Consider the following 17957-nt stretch of genomic DNA (forward strand, 5'->3'; position numbering starts at 1 on the left):
CCAGCTAATTTTCATTAACAGCAGTTGACAGTGTCTAACGAGAGCAGAGCCCTGGCTGTGCACTCTGGGTCCCAGAAGATCAGGATGGAGAAAATAATTTCAGTCCCTTGAATCTGTGTGAACTAAAGGGTCAGCACTGTGCAGGTTTCCATCAGTGTGAATGAAGAGCACAGCCCCTCATGCTAGGGCATGAGGAGATTCTCCTGGCTCCTGGTTCCCTTCTTTGTCTGCCTTTGTGTTTCTGATTTTGATTTTTTGTTATGTCCTTTTTTATAACACAGTAAAATGGATAGCATTATTCTCAGCTATTTCAATTTTACTGTGTTATACTAGCATCTATGAGCTTTAGCCTACATGAATTACTTTAGGTACCACGTGGAGCTATGACATGATATAAATATCTCATCTCTGTAACACAGGAGTTCAAACTTAAAAGGGATGCATTTCTCCTCTTAGTGGGAAAGCACAGCCTTGCATCTTGCTTCATTAGAGGATAAAATGGTGAGTAGCATTCTGGTATTGTTGAAATAGCACCTATACCTCACCCTCCGCTGAGTTTCCATCTTACAGATTAAATATACATTTAAAAAATCCCCAAAACCATATTAAAAATGTCCATGATATAAGAGACAAAGTGAGGAAAAAAAAGAGTCCCCATTTGAAACACAAGAATGCTTTACCCAAGGTAACCCAGAAAGTCGGCAAAGGACCTGGGGATTTACCTCTGAACCTGACATTCAACATTACACTCCATGCTTAAAACCAACCTCTTTCTACTTAAGTACTGCAGTGAGAAAGAATGTAGTTCTAATATATCTACTGTTTTAAGGGGATAATTAAGCAGATGGAATTTTCTATGAAATGAGAATAAATTTTTTTCCCTAACAAATTTTACCAGCTGGTCATCTTTTTCATCAGCTGTTACAGGTAACCCAGTGATTTACACCTTCAGTGCTTTGGCATTCTCTCTCTTACAAATATCTAAATGTGAAAAGGAAAATTAGTCCAACTCAGAGTCTGGTGAGCCAGAGTTTAATAATTTGCTTTTGAGCAGTTAAAATCCTTACAGCTATTGCCAGCAATTTAGTGGGGCTATATCCTTGCTAGTTTATCAGGACTAATTGGTAGCAGGCAGCTGATTATCCTGAAGAGTTGGTGGAAACAGGTACTGAGGGCAAGGCTAGAGTGAGTGGTGTTAAGAGATTTAGAAGATGGGAGAGATGTCATTTCTAATGTGTTTTTAGAAGTTTTCTGTGTGAAGAATTGTAGTCTACTCTCTTGCTGTCGGTATCCTCGGGAGAAATTTACAATTGTGCAGCTGATGTCTATTTTTAATCTAGATAGTACCAGCTGGTGGGGGTGACAGTTATCCTTGCGGGGCTAGGAGGAGAAGAAAGGAAGCTGTGCATGAGTGCAACTTCTATCTGACTACTAATACATCAAGTAGCTGTGCTCTACAGGCAAAAACACCCACAGCAAAACCAAAAAAATACCTTGCAACAGGAAAAAAAGTGCAGGGGAAGAAAAAGAAGAAAAAAAAAAATCAAGCAGGAAATGCTTGATTGGGGAATTAAATTGGTGTATTTTTTATTGTGCTCATATCCAGGAACCAAAGGCAGTGTAACAGAAGGCCTTAAATACCAGCATTCAGTGTTGGAAAGTCTGAGTGACATATATGGCTTAACCTGGTGACTTCCCTACCAGCTTGCCAGTAGCACAGTCTTATCCCCAGTGTTTTCTTAGATATTTCCCTGTTCTGGAGACTCAGAGCAACTTCAGGCTGGGGTACATCATAACTTTTCCTGAAGGCATGTGTTGTAAGAGCTTTCTTGAAAATGCATCAGGGGACAAATTGCTCTTATCAATGAAAATGCTGAACAGTTTGTGTGCTCATCCATGACATGAGGAACCAGATCACAGCACCTGCTATGTATGATTTCAGAATTTTTTATCCACCTCTTTGGAAATTACAACTACATGTTAGAGTGAGAATGAAGGTTTCTTCTTCCCTTTTGGGAAGGGAAGGGTCATGTCAAATTCCATTTGTCTTGTTAAACTGAGGATTCCCTTACCTTCATTTCCCTTTCCAAATAAATTGTTGTTGTTATTATTATTATTATTATTATTATTATTATTATTATTATTATTATTATTATTATTATTATTATTATTATTATATTATTTTGAGTCTTGTTTTTATTCTGGTAAGGTTTCCATTTGAAACAGAAAAGCAATATCTTATCAGAAAGGTTTTTACAGGGAGGGAGGTACTTGCAATTATCTTTGACTGATTGTCCCGTAAGCATAACTGGCATTCTTCATGAAGATCATATGCGGATTTTTATGGTGGAATTTTAATGATTGGGCTTTTGAAAGAACTGAAAGTGGAAGATATTAAAAGTTTTCAATCCTGTAAATTTTAGCATAAAGTTTTATTCTTAATATATATAAAGATGTTAAGCCCGCGTTTTTCACTCCCAGACAGCAGCCCTGTACCTTTAAGTTCTAAAATCAAAAAAGGAATGTTATTTGTACTTCGATTAAAATCAAGAGCCAAAAGACAGACAACTTCTTTACTTAAACGAATCAGAGATGGAGACACATGATCAAAACCAGTGGAACATGAAATTGTCTTGACATGCTTCTCCTTATGGATGCCAGTCTGCAAGGTGTTACTGGCCCAGTGGTAAATGGTATTTTTCATAGCAAATTTTATCAGTCTGCATTTAATTGAGTGTAATTTTCTAAAGAAAAAAATGCAGGCAAGGCTTGTAGGCCTCTTAGAGCAAAATTATATATACAACTATACCTAAAAGCTCTAATATTTATTAGCACCAAGGAATTTTTTTTTCCATACAAATCTATTTAATTGTTGTTTGGTTGGATCTTTTGGTTTTGTCTCTTTGTTTTTGAAAGGTGTTAAAAATAAAATAAAAAGAGATCACAGACTCAGTTACTCTACCAAGATTTCAAAAACATGAACTCTGCAGATTCTACCTTACTGTATTAGTCTGTAAATAGTCATTCCTCGGCAAATTCAATCACATTTGGATCCAATCAATTTTATTTTAGGGGTTTGGCATGCCGAAGAGAGAAGTTTCTGTGGGTCATGAGCATGGGCTCCGTTTGCTACATCCTCTCCTTGGCACAGCAGTAGCTGTGCAGGGATCTGAGTTCACTCAGAAATATGCAAGCACCCCAGTTTTGATGCTGTGCCTTTAACTGAGTTTTGGAAAGGTTGTTCATTTTCCAGGTCAGGCACAGCAGACTCCAGCCAGTGGGGATCTGCTTAATACCCTCTCCTCTCAGAGTGAGAACTCCCCAGAGCTCCATTACTGGGGCACAAATTAAGATTTCCATAAAGATTGCATCATTATCTTCACTTAAGGTTTTCCCTGATTTAAGAGGATATCTTCAACAGCTGCAAACCTCTCTTTTAACCCTTCTGCCCAGGGTCCCTACTAGCCTTGAAGCCCAAAATTCTATCCTTCTCTTTTAAAATATAGTTGGTAAATTTGGATTGAAAAGTTTCAGCTCAAGCTGAAAACAAATTACTATTCTGCAAAAGGCAAAAGAGCTATAATTGAACATCCCTGTACCCTTATGGTATATTGCCTTTTTTCATCTGCATAATATGGAAAATATTTTCTTTCTTTTACAAAATGCTATTTTATGGTGGATATGCAATTGCTGTAGTGATCAATGTGAGTAAAACCAGATGAAATTGTTAAAAAAAACATTAATAACAGAAATGGATTCCACAAAAATGAAAAATGCAAAAAAAACCCATATCTGGAAAAGCACTTTAACATCTGAGAATTGAACCAATCAATGATTTCCATCTTTTAATGCAGAGAGTACTTTACACAAAGGTATGCAAAATGCTTTATAGTAAAGTGTAGCCTAGGGAAACAGCAAAAGCCTTTTAGTGAGATCTTTAATAGCAACTCATATACAGAGAAGTGAACATTACCATACAGCAACATAAAAGAAACTGAATTCAGAAGGCATTATCAGTACAAATAGGTATGTACTTTAGGGATCAATGGAACTGTCTAATTATTTTTAAAGACACATATATGACAACTACACTGGTAACACAGTTTTCAGATTGCATTTATGGTGTTCTGAATTTATTGTCTCTAGCTCATTTTCAAACTGCCTGTAGCCTTGGGTTCACAAGAAGTTGTAGGTGGATTACGGCCATGCAAACACTGTGTCCCTTCACTGGGGAAAATGCTTGGAGTATGGGACATTATAACGATGTTTTTAATAGTTCTGATATACTTCCTGAGGCATTTGCACTGGTCACTCTAAGGCAGCAATAAGGACTTCTGTCCCATCCACTGAGTCAGCTGGGCTTCTGGTCTAATCCTAAATTCATAGGTACTTTAAGAGTTAAAAACAGTCTAACACACATGATAAATTGTAGGACTAATAATTTTTTTACTTGATCACTGCACCAAAAAACTATGCAGGAAATTGTCTGGTCTGAGAACCTTTCCTTTTGGGAGCACTTTGTTTGTTAGCACAGATCAATAACCAGGTCCAAACAAGCCAATATATTGTGATGACTAAAGTCTGACTGGCTTTAACCTTGGGGTAGAGAAGGGGTTGTTAGGAGTGGGTGTCTGGCATCAGGTCTGGGGGAACTACACCTTGGCCAGAGCTGCTGAGGGTGAGTCAGTGTAACTGACAATCCCCTTAGAAGCTGACATGTCTTTTAAGAGCACGATGTGTCTTCAGCATATTAATAACCAGCCTAATACTCTGGCAATGATACTCTCATTTGAGCTGAAGACAGCTGGATAAGGTGCCTTGCCAAAAAGCTTATTTGTCTTTTACAAAATTTCTTGTGACCTTTAACAGAAATTTCTAGTCTGTGTTGGCTTTTTGTTGCAATTTATGATTTTTTAAATCACATGTTCCTAAGAAAAAAGTCAAAAACATATTTTTCTGTCTCACATATAGACTAACTCACATAAAATTAAAGATCCATCTCTACCTGAAGGAAATGTTTCCTTTGATTGTCAGTAAGAATAATCTTATGCCAATAATAAAACTTTTCGGTAATACTGAGATGGATAACTGTCAAAATGGTGATTTGTTTTTTTCTCTGCTTTTTAATTGAATAGTATTTATTGAAACTAAAATTATTTTCAATTTAATAAAGACCTTTTTAGGCATGGTTCTCAATGTTGAAGTGTTTGTAGTTCTTTACTATTTGCACATCTTTATTTCCAATTTTATGTTTTGTCAACTCCTTTCCAAACTCACAACTGAGGCCAGTAGTGCTCACAAAAACAAACAAACAAACAAACAAAGCACCCTCCATTTTCTTTTTTATAGCAACAATTTCTAGTAAAAACATACAGGCATGCAGCTCTCAAATAATAGAATGTGTCTCTAAAGGTGAAACTAACCCTGAAAAAATGAACAAGATTATCAGTCATAACTACTATTATTATAGAAAAAAATGAAACTAAAAGCAAATTAATCCTGAAAGAATTAAACCTCTCTGCCATTTGTGAAAATGTCCTATAGTTTTTGTATGTTGAGAATGTGCATTGTAAAAGACTGCAAAGCCCCCTCCAGCATAATCATTCTCCATGTCCACCGAAGAATACTACTTTGCCAGAAAATATTAAATGTTCATTCTTTTTCAATTATTGAAGATAAATATTAGTGATAAGACTTGGACTGGCAAAAATAATTGCAATAAAAAAAAGGTGCTTGAGAGATATTTTCATATCTTCAAAGGATTCTGAAGCTGATATTAATCCCATTGCCTGTGGAAGCCCATTGTCATTACTTGTACTTCTATTATCTTTGCTTTTAATTTACATCTCTAGGAAAATGGTCTTTGCTTTCTTTGGGATCATAATTATGATTAGACTTTTCCTCTTTCATGGCTAGACAATGTCCTTGCCACTCCCCTTGAATTTTTGTTATCACAATTGTACTGTGATATCAGCAATATTATTTTTTCAGTTACTATATTAAATTATAAAGTAATTTTTGTGCAAACATTTCAGCATTCAAAAAGCTGCTAGAGTGAAGACTTGTCCATTCACTAACAACAGACATGGAGATTTTTCAAAAATTCTCATTGTATTCATGAATACCACAATAACTTTGAGTTAGATTTAATACAAACACTTAAATATCAGGCACAGCAACCATAGTGCACATTTCCAGAGTGAAATTTGAGAGGGAAATTTGGCTTTCCATAAAAATGTAAAAAAATGTCAATTTGTTCATATTCTGGAGACAGCAGTAGTGTACTTCACAATCTCACGAGTACTTTTTTTTTGTTTAGAATGTTCAAATACCAGTGTCACCTTAAGAAGAATCTTTCATAAAGCTATAGCTGAAATTGCTGCTCAGACTAGAAGGGATTTTAATGCAGAAATGGCCCTTTACAAGTAGGCAGAGAAAACTCCATAACCAAAAAATTTGCTTCTAATTTCATGAGTCAAACTAACGTTTTGACACCCAAAAACCCCCCAATCTATTTGTATAGATGGTCCTCTTTTGGGTCCAGCCCTAACAGCAGCAACATGGAAAAAATCACCAATGCCATGTTTTGTTTCGTTTTGTTTTGTTTTAGAAAGCTTTTCTTCTGGAAGTCTTATTTATGCACCATGTAAATGACAGCACAAATTAGTTGAGAGAAGCTACTTGGAGAGATCTGCACCTTGTGCTCTGGGGAACAGATTGTGATGATTGTGAGAGTGCTACCTGCAGGAGCTCACCTGAGCCCTCAGCTCACCTCCCAGGGCTCTGCCTTCTGGGCTCATGACCTTCAGCGCTGGGAGAGAATTTCTCTGTGCCTAAGCACTAAAGCTGTTCACTACACCCCACCACAGAGCTCTCAGTAAGCTTCTGCTTAGCCTTAGACCCCAGAAATTAAGCTCCTTGATGTTTATACAGTACTGTGCCTAAGCACTAAAGCTGTTCCCACCCCACCACAGAGCTCTCAGAAAGCTTCTGTTTAGCCTTAAACCCCAAAAATTAAGCTCCTTGATGTTTATACAGTTTTAAGAGAAGTCTGCAGAGAAACAGGAGCAATTCTGAAGGGCTGAGAGGTGTCGGTCACTGAGAGGACACGTGCAGTACTCTGCACTGACATTTCCAAGGGACTCATGGCTCCAGGCCACATATGTTGTATTTCTGTAGCTCAGTAAAAGAGGTGACAAAATCAAGTATAAACAAGGCCAGATCCTGGCTACAAGGATGAAATGAAGACCTCCAGTCACCTGGAGATGGTAAGTTATTTGAGGATGTTGCAATGTGAAAGTTTATGGCAATACTTATGACAGAAAGGGGCATTATCTTCAGCAGGCACAGTCAAGAGAAAGTGTTGTGCAGGGAGACAGGCATGAGAATGCTTGAACTCTAAAAGACAGGGGGAGAATCTTGAGCACACATTCAGGAAGTAGAAAAGCCCACTCAAAATTTGTTTTACTGTTCTGGAGGTGAAATGCTTGAATTTGGGCCTTTTCACATCTTTGTGGATGCATTATCCTGTAAGGCACCAGATCTGGAGAAATCACCAGGTTCTTGTCCATTTCCTTTACACCAAAGATAGAAGACCCTCTCGGGATTCAGGTCATGAGCCAGGAGCTTTGAATAGCAAGGAAAACATTCCCAGCTGGCAGTTAGATACTCAGCTCCTTGGATGGAGCAATTTAGGTCCAAACAATCATACAGTAACTTCCAACTTCTTACAATTTAAGCAGCCTTGAACTTGTTTAGATGACTTCTCCGAATTCTGTTTCTACATCTTTCTGCAATGGGTGAGGCCTATGTCACTGATTTCCAGAAAAGGGATTGCAATGCTGAGCATGGCGCTGTCCATAGTGTTTTTATGGATTATGCCTTCCTAGCCATGACGTAACAGCACTTTCAGCCTGGCCCCTACAATGGCCTGTTGTGAGAAGACACATTCCACCCATGGACATCCTTGCTAACAATATGCTACAGCTCTGTGCACCTTCTGTAAAATTAAAATGCACCTGTCTCTCTGGGAAAAGAGACAAGGCTGAAGGTTCTACAGTTCTTACAGATGAAGTAAAGAGAGGGAATCTTTTCCTACACTGTCTGTAAGTTTTCTTAACATGAGTCGTCAATAGAAAGATAACTGCTCCTGGTCTTCAAGCCTATTAATTAATTGGATTACAGATTGAGATTGACAGATTATTTCATTAAATAGAAGCCTGATCCAGTTCCATTTAACTTCAGAGAAAACTGGGTTGTAATCCCAGAAGCAACTGGGGTGCTAGATTCATCAATATGGGCATTTACCCCTTGAGAAGTTGATGGATTCCAAATTCAGTTCACATAGGGCTGCTTACACATCCTACTATTCTTGAGCTTTGCTAAATATGGAGAAAAAACACGCCCTAGTTTTGAAAAGATTTACATTCTATCATCAGTAATTCCAGCCTTCTAATACATTTGCATTTTGATTTAATAGAAGTTGGATGTAAGTTTTATGTTTCAGCAAAACAATTTCAATATCCATAAAGATTATAATATAAATCCTACTTCCTTCACTTGTCTGCTTTAAAAATTCAATGATAACTAAGTAATTTTTTCAGAAGACTAGGATGCAGTCCTTTCTTTAGGGGCCTGTGTTGGCTTCAGGTAAAATGCTTGACAGTACCTCATCACTATTTCTCACTAAATATACTTTCCATATTATTATTCCTGAACTTTATTTCTATACAGACATACATATAACTTCTTTGCATTAAGAGAAGTCCCACATGCATGGCAAGGACAATAATAACCTTTCTGTAATTCTATTTTTATATGAATTTTTTTCAGATTTTCAGTAATAATTAAATAATAAAGAATAATGAAATAGTAAGTTAATAATGAAATAGTAAAGAATTCTTACAAATTCTTACAACAAACAGCTCAGTAAATATTATTTGTGTTTTGCATTTAAGAGGTTTGCTAGAGCACAACTGAAAAGGCTAGTAGACTGCCATGTAACTATTGTCAGAATTTATATCACAGACATACAATTAATTCTTAAAAAGATTACTAAATATTTTCCCTCTATCATCAAGCAACTGACCAACCTTTTTTCAGGGAAGGTTCCACTTCACCTAAACCAAGAGAAAAAAACAGGTATCAGAGAAAAGATTGAAGAAAAACACAAACCAACAAAACCCAAACCAAACCAAACCAAACCAAACCAAAAACAGCTCACAAAACAAAACGAAACCAAAAAAAACAACACCTTTTTTCATGTTGGCTGATTTTATTTCAAAAAATATTTTTTCTTCTTTATATGCTAAATGACAAGCATCAATTCTGAGATTTTGGATTTTTCATTAAAAATCTAAATTGCCATAGAGTTTTGGGTAGATAAATTCAAGGTGCAGTAGTAACTAAGGAAATATCCAAATCTCTATTCGTGCTTCTGAATATTAACTTGTGACTACAATTAAAAATTTACTTGATGCATGTTTCCCCATTTTAAGGAAAAGCTCACTGGTTCTTTTTAAATTCCAAATAAAGTATATATGAAATTAAGCAAGATTGTAAATCTAGCAATGGCCAAGGCAAAAAAGAATCCATTTCAGTGTAACTAAGCATTTGATTGCTGCAATATGTTACTACATCTCCATGTAGGACATGGAATTTGACGGAGTGATCCTGAATGAGTGGCCAGTGTGCAGCCTCGGCTGCACTGACTACAGCACAGAGGGGGCGGGGTGCTCAGAGCACTTAATTTTTATGACATAGTGCAGTAAGATGCCTTGCTGCCTATTCACACCCCTGGTTGATGATGAAATTCCACTTGGGCAAAACATTGCAAGAGCTAAGGTTTCCAAAGCTAGTGAACATCAGATCTCGAATTTTTGTCTGTCAGGTATTTTATGACTTTTCCTACTGCCTTTAACACTTAGACACTCGAGTGTTTGAAAGTTTGCACGTGCTTTGGGAGCTATGAAATCCTAAAAATACACACTGATCAAATTTTACAAAGCTGTTTATTTTTCATCTTTTCTGTTTGTCAGCCTTAGGAGAGACTGGCTTTTGGCTAGTTATAAATCATATCTCAGAATAGGATGCCCAATTCACAGACTCAACGTGTCTGAGTCTATCTATTAGCATTCATATACGATGCTAATATAAAAAGCTCATGCACACATTTAAAAGGTAAACACTTGGTAATATCTCAGGTTTCTGAAGAAATGGGTAGAAGTCAGTTTCAGTACATGTCACTTTTTAATTATATTCTGGTGTAGCCAAATGGAATGTAAAATAAACTACCGTGAAATGAAGATGTCACTCCTACACTTCTCGCTTGTCAGAATGACCAATATGATGTGACATGATGATCCACTACTGACTGTGAGCAGTCTCTGCTCATACTGGGGAACTCGGTTTTATTTTTTTGTTTTGGTTTAGTTTTTGTTTTTTATTAACAGAAAGAGAGTTATTTCCAAAATCAAAATATTAGTAATTTACTTTCTTTTATCTGATTATGTCATGAAGAATGGTACCATAATGGCAAAATAATTTCTAGAAAACTGAATTATTTGCAATATGTCATCCAAAATCCCGTAAGTTCAGTTGAAATGTTATATTCTTTTTTCATTTCAATATATTGCCCCATTATCAATATGTCAGATTGAAAAAAGTTCTAAATTTCTTGATGTATCTTGAATATTTTCCAGGGTTCTTTAGATTCTTGCTGATTAAAAGAAAATAGTCATTTCCATTCTCTGAAGCGACATCCTGATGCATATTTTGGTTGTGGCTTTGAAGTCGTATATAAATTAGTGTTCTTTTCTTCAAGATGTTCTAATGGTAATATTTAATTCTGACAGTTTTTTGTAATAGTACATTAAACATGAGATGAAAGCTAACAAAGAGACAAATTTACTGATTAGAATAGCCAGTGGATGCTTTATTAGCAGCAATGTTCACTTTTCCTTTTTGTTTGACCTTCTTGTCTGTGATGTTAAAAGCTGAGTAAGCTGTTTTAATGCATGTAAAAAAGCAGTTAGAGCAGTTACAGAAGTCTTTACATTACAAATACCTTCATCACTGTCATCATCATCACTCCATACGATGTCAGACAGTAAAGAAAAAAAGCCATAAATCCAATCAGAAGACTCTTCCAGTGTCTCATGAATGATTCTCAGTGGTTCTGTGCTGAGCTTGTGAACAGATCTTCCTGAGTGCAGAGTTTAAAACAAAAGCGATTTGAAAAAAGAACCCAAACCAAACAACTCCTTCAGTAGTAAAAGTTCATCTTCATTTTATACAGGACTGATTATACTACCTCTTTTATCAGAAACAAGGATTGCGAATGTTAATTTTTATTATTCAAGCATTTGAGGACAGCTCTCCTTCCTGTGGAAGGCTGGTATAAACTGTATCTTATTGCACTTGCTGTTCACAGAGTGATTAAGGACCCAGTGTACAATTTGGTTTGATGTTGTACTCCAAGTTCTGGCTCTCCTTCTGGGGATTGGCTGGGCAAAAAATAAGTATGGATTTCATTCTAATATTCTTCTTTTTATATAATTGCTTCATTTCAGCCCAGTTTTTAATCTCAGATCCCCTGCCTCTTGATGCCCATCTAGGATTCAGTCCCAATTATATCTCCCCACTGAGCTCATTCCTTCGCACAAGTCCTGGCTGAAGAAATTGAAACACATACAGGATGGGAAGAGGAAAGATGTGCATACTCAGACCAAAATTAACCTGAGCTCAGAATAAACAGGGATGCAAATCGTGGCACAGAGACAGCTGCTTTCAAACTCATACTCCTGTGATTCTGGTTCTTCTTTCACAACTTTCCTAGAATTTCTTTCATGTACACTTGTGCACAAGTGCATACCTAACTTGTTCCGCTCTTACTGCCCCTGTAGGCAAACAAATTGGGAAACAAGGAAGCTGTGCAGTTTCATGTCCTTCACCTTCCTGGAACCTCTGGTGGAAGTGACACCTGCTCCACACTGTATCCACCACCCAGGCAGTGCAGCCATCAGTGGCTAATACTAGTACTCCCCTAAAGGCTTTTCCAATCGGGATTTCACCAGATTTCTCCATACCTGACACACTACTTCAGAGGGACTTCCCCATCTCTGACAGAATTCTGACCATTCTGCGCAGCAATTTTCTATTTTCTTGAAATTTGTAGCAAACATTTCTTAGGAAGAGGAAAAACACTCATTCAGTCTATGTTACTGCTCACTGTACTTGAAACTGCAGACTGAGTCATTTCCTGGTCTGTGCAAAGCTTTTCCACAAATATAGACAACTGAAGGTAGACTTCAAACGTGATTTGAGCTTTTGGCCTAGTCTTGCTCCCAGGAGTTTTGATAGAGATATGCACCCTGAATTTAACATTATCAAGGTGGGAACCATACCTCTCTTGTCTTTCTGTAGGTAAAGATTTTAGTCAGAAGCTAAAGACAAATCTATTCAGAACTACTTCTGATTGCAGTGTTCTGACTCACAAACCAAAGTCAGAAGCAGTCTCACGTGGACTTGCAGGCTAAAAATCATGCAAGGTGCAGGCTTAAAGGAACTTTTTCAGTGACAGCAGTAGGAAAAGTTATTTTCTTAAAGTGCTGTAACAAAACTTAGATGTAGCTTTATTTGAAACATAAATGCATCACTATTCATGTTCATTTTATTTCTAATTAATTATTCTGAAACACAAGAGACCAGGCTGACTTTCTCTTGGTTTGCAGCTGCGTGTTGATAATGCAGACCAAAAAAATATTATAGTTAATATTTTGTGAATATTGTATTATATAGGTATGTGCTGCTGAACAATCAGACACATCAAATAAATTAAAGGTATGACATGACGCAGTGACAGAGTTATAAAGAAATTAATTTAGTGCACTATCGTGCACACTACTCTATTCAGAAAGATTGAGTAGTAAACCAGCAAATATTTACTTTGTTTAGCATGACACTTATTTGCATTGTGTTCATGCACTGAGATGTAGAGATTTAATTTTTTCAAGTGATTTGCCAGAAATTGTCTTCTTAAGCGTTAACCAAGAGAAAGAACACCTATACTTAGGCTCTTAAAAAGTAAATTTATGACCTGACCCCGATGCCATTTACACTTTACTCTAATCTAGAGGTGCTAAGGAGTCAAAGTGGACTAATAGAATGGACATGGCCAGAAGTGTCTTAGCATAATCAAGATTTTGATTCACAAGCAGGGATGGTTTAACTTTGGACAGCTGCCTTTATTTTCAGTGGCTATCCATCCTCCTTTTACCCACTGGTTGCTTAGGGAGGGCGCAGTTACTTTTACAGCCACGGATTTTTACAGCTGCAAGGACTACAGCTATAAAGTAAACAAGAATTGGTATCAATTTATTTTAATTAACTGTTCTATCAGCTAGCAGCTCAAAAACTGCTTCTGCTTCACAGGTAGCAGAGCTGTCCCCCCTGGGCAGGCAAGGGAAATGCTCAGAGAAGTGCAAGATCAAGAGCAGAGGAAATTATTCCAACCACCCCAAGGCAAGCCATCTTTGCTGATGAATCAGTCTTCAACATCATGTCCTGGTCTTTCATTCATAACATCTTCATACCACACTATGTAAAGGGATTAGAAATTATAAGTGTCCAGAGGTAAAATTGTGTGTCCAGTCATGCCTATGCTAACAGGTGCAAGTTGTAAATCCTGTTTAACATAGAAAGTTTTGAAAAATCAGTTTGGAGCTATGTAGAGGACATTTTATTGGTATTCGCAAAATGAAATTTTGTATTAAACAGATACTGTGAGCTCACTTGTGGTCTGATGCAAGTGGCATGAACCTGGAAAATTGTGTCTTTGTGCACTGATCTTCTGTTTAAATTGTATTTCCAACATTTTTAAGAGTAGTGCTGATAATAATGATGTGTTCTAGAATTCTTAACACCACACCAAGTAACGCTGAAGTGAAAATTAAGACTGATTAAATTCATGCTTTTAGTTCTCCCAACAATTTTGATAATTCCAGGTGCTACAAGGTCCCTAGTAGAATGAAATACAAAGGAAATTAAACAATTCTGGTGTTAACAACTACAGAGAAAGATTCAATTTACCTCACACACATTCAAAGAAAGACAATTGCCAGATTTGCATACTCTTGCTTGAAGAGTGAAGCTAAAATAATGCAGATTTTCATAACAAAGTTTGAGCTTCATATTTTTTAATTTAGTGATGTCCAGCAATTGAAAGAATGATGAGATTCTTTTACAATCATCCTGTAGTCAACATATTTGACTGGATTGGCAGTCTTCTATCCAAATTCTCATTTCTTAGCAAATATTAGGAGACTAATTATTTTAAAAGTAAGCTCACAATATATTTCTTTTGCTAACATTTGGTGTGTAATATAGAATTTGTAACTAATCTATAGCTATAACTAATATTATTATAGATTAATATAATTGATTTAAACTGTAATTAATACATCATATATCGCATAAAATCCATTGCTGTGGGAGTAGAGGGGGCAGGATTTTGCATTTAAACTGTAAAGAGGCTATTTCTCAGAATATTTCTCAGATAGATATGGACTTGTGAAGTTTAAGCTTTTGTTTAACTTTTAAATAGGGATTGAGCCAAATTTTAAGTCTTAGACAAAATAGTAAACAATTAATAAATGCCTGTTGAAGAAGGGGAGAGGAAGTAAATGGTTACCGAGGAGGTTAAGTTCAGATGTAAAACATACAATTAATATTGAAAAATTTAGATGACACTGTGCAATTACCTTTAATCACAGTTTAATTTCAGATTATCCTATTTAGTGAAATATACCTGAAAGCATACTTAATCCCTGGTGTTCTTAAACTCCCTCAAAAGCTAGTGCAGAAAGACATAACCTTCAGAAGGCAAGTGTCTCTTTTTCCTCTGAAATCTGTCTTAGGGTTACATGAATCAATTTCCAAAGATACCCACTCCTTTCCATTGTCTAGAAAGGAAGTCTGAAAAATTAGCATGGACATATCACCTTATTTTCCCGTTACTGAAGTATGGGACATGGATCCTGCTAGTGATGCCATTTCAGATTTAAATCCTTCTTTTTGTTGCACACTTTGTCTAAGCACTTAGATTTGTAACTTGACATTCAAAATTAACACCAAGACTACACCACTATTCCCCTTGATAAATTACTTACATTCCAGAACAGCACTGATTCCACAAAACGCATTGCTAGAATGTTTTGTTTGTCAAAGTATTTTACTACTTGGTACACTATAAGAGATGTGTTTCAGATCAGTAAAAATTCCTTTCTTGCGCTGACACATTCACTGCTGTGAGCACAGTAACAGTTTTGTAGTTTTGTTTTCAGAGGAAACATCAGAATTCCAGAACCTTCTGGAAAATGATGAAATTTGGAAGAGTTAAGGCTGACAGAGGAAGAATTCTAATCAAATGAAAGGAATTTTCATACTACCATTCAAAGAAATTTTATCTTAGGACAACTCGAATTTGATTGGAGAATGTTTGTTAGTTCTTGGAGATATCTGGATGATTATTTGGATTTTCCATACTAAATATATGCAAATATATTTAAAATAATTATTTAAGACATAGTTTCAGATGTGTTGTATGTACTTCTAAAAAAACCCTATGTAATTTGAAGCAGCAGATCAAGTACTACAATTCTTTGTAGCTCTCTAGCATTACTAGTACAGAAACAGAAATTTCATTAAAAATGTGAGAAAAACAGTCATGAACAATTAATTTCTTCATTTCTGAAGTCTCTCTGGTTCACAATATTATTCCAAATGATTTTAAAATTAAATTTTTAACCTTAATGATAATTAATAACCCACACTTAACACAGCTCCTTGAAACCAGGCAATGACAAAGTTCTCAAGGCCTGCAATTGGCATTAACAAGAAGATAGAAGGAAATTTTCATAAAGTGACAAAGTATTTTTGAACAGAAAACCCCTTTATTTTTCATCAGGACTGATAATGGGTACTTTAAAAGTGATGTTTGGATACAAGAATTGAATAATCACATGGTATGATTTGCTGTAGCCTCTCAAGCAAATTTGGTTATGTTTAATAGTCTGTGTCATTTATTCCGATGAAATGCACAATAAAAAGTGACTAATTGATTATCTGTGCAAATCACTTCAGTTATTATTTGAGTCTTAGTAACTCTGCCAGAAATGTAGTTTCCTATCAATCTTTTTTTGCCTGTCAAATGGCTAAATGTATACTCAGAGTTCAACCTGTGTTAAGGTGGCCATTTTTTTCTTAATGAATCACAGCAAATTAGTTAATAATTGTTGGATTTTCATCAATTACATATTTTGACTCCAGTGAATTGAATGCAATTAAGTTTAAAATGATGGCAATTATCGGGTGCAAAGATTGATCTATGAGATATAAGCTACTTCATTGACACTGACAAGGTACAGCTGATAAAGATAGAGAATTTCTGTTGTGTTTGATACAATACAAGAGCCTAACACTAGCGTGTGGTAATAAAACATATTCTATTCCTGGTAAAATATTCTATTATAAATATAGAGACCTATATTTTAATTTGAAAGTTTATATATTTTTAAGTTTCTTTCTTTCTACTCTGTGATCTTTTGAAAAGTAGCATCTAAGATATTGAACTCAATATACACACGGTCTCCTATTAGTAATGTCCCAGTTTATCAACATAACTGTCCTTAGGTCTTTTGTTTCGGTTTCATGGACTAACAGTTTTGTCCAGCTTATAGCTCTAAGCCATAAACAGGTAAAACTCTGGTTGGTACCACTGAATTATTAGTATAAAAATACTAATTGGATTTTTAATTATATTACATTTTAAAACTGCCAAAAAAGATGAGAGTCAGCTTTATCAGTAATTTCCATTTAATAAGTACATATATTGTATATATTAAGACCACAGCCTGTAGCTGTCTCTTCCTAATATCAACCTTAGATAATTATATTGAGGTCAAGTTCATAGAGGAAACCTCACCTGAAAGTGAACAAAGAAGCAGTTATAACTAGAATTTACTTGCCAAAATTTAGAAAGAAATTCACAAATTCTCACAAAGTATTTGAGTAATTTCAGGTCCATTTGATATAGCCCTACATGTGGATAGGGTTGTATGTTTAGGATGGGCTTTAAGTGTAGTTTATGTGACTTGATTTGATATCAGCTGGAAGGTTTTGATTTGACAGTTCAGATCTTCATTAGGTGGTGTTTTCTGAAACACATCTAAAATAATTTGAAGCTTTATTTTTTCTCATTCTATGGGTTCAGTTCTCTGACTAAGAACATAGATCTTCAGATCTGTCAGGGCATCTGTAACGCCCTTTAAAGGGCATTAAAAGTGTAAAATTAGTACCTCAGCTTGACGCCATTTCCTGGGACTCTCCTGGCTGGGGGCATCTTTTAGCTGTCAGATCTACTTCAAGCATGATGAGAAAATGAGGAACAGGCTGCTGCAAGCCCCAGCCCAGCAGAGTTGGGGTTAGCTGAGAAGCAGTGCTGCCCTGTGCTGGCCTCTGCTCGTGCCCATGCTTTGTTATCAGCCACACACATCTTCAGAACGCTGCAGGCAGAAGGTCTTTACCAGGTGGGAAACAGGGATCATCGCAATGTTGTGCTATACCTGATGGCAACAGCATGAACCCCAGAAAGGTCAACAAAAAAAAACGAAGAAACACCATTACCAATAATGAATCTTCTCAGCTGTCTCTTGGCTAAAGGAAGCACTTAAGGAGTGAAGTTTAATCTCTGTGGGGCTGCTGTTATGTGGCAGAAATTTGAGTTCATTAAATAGAGAAACAATATGCTGTAGGTGTGAGATAACACAGTGTGTATCACAGCAAGGTAAAAACATGGTCAAACAAAGCACAGTATTTTCACAAGTAACAAACAAATTCTATTGCTGAAAATAATATATTACATATAGGTGATTCTAGTTGAGTTACTTCAATTTCTTCAA

The 17957-nt window shown here is 36.1% G+C and overlaps 1 protein-coding gene across 1 annotated transcript in view; it reads right to left on the bottom strand.

Moving 5' to 3' along the window:
- The window catches only part of TRDN (triadin), a 109094-nt gene that overhangs the window by 54573 nt on the left and 36564 nt on the right, over nt 1-17957 (bottom strand). Inside the window, exons 3-4 of the mRNA XM_031066724.1 lie at nt 11066-11203; nt 9093-9119 (exon numbers count right to left, since the gene is read on the bottom strand). Of these exons, the coding sequence (XP_030922584.1) occupies nt 9093-9119; nt 11066-11203 (165 nt within the window). The remainder of the gene's footprint in view (nt 1-9092; nt 9120-11065; nt 11204-17957) is intronic.

Source organism: Geospiza fortis, unplaced genomic scaffold (assembly GCF_000277835.1).
Source record: "Geospiza fortis unplaced genomic scaffold, GeoFor_1.0 scaffold98, whole genome shotgun sequence".
NCBI lineage: Eukaryota > Metazoa > Chordata > Aves > Passeriformes > Thraupidae > Geospiza > Geospiza fortis.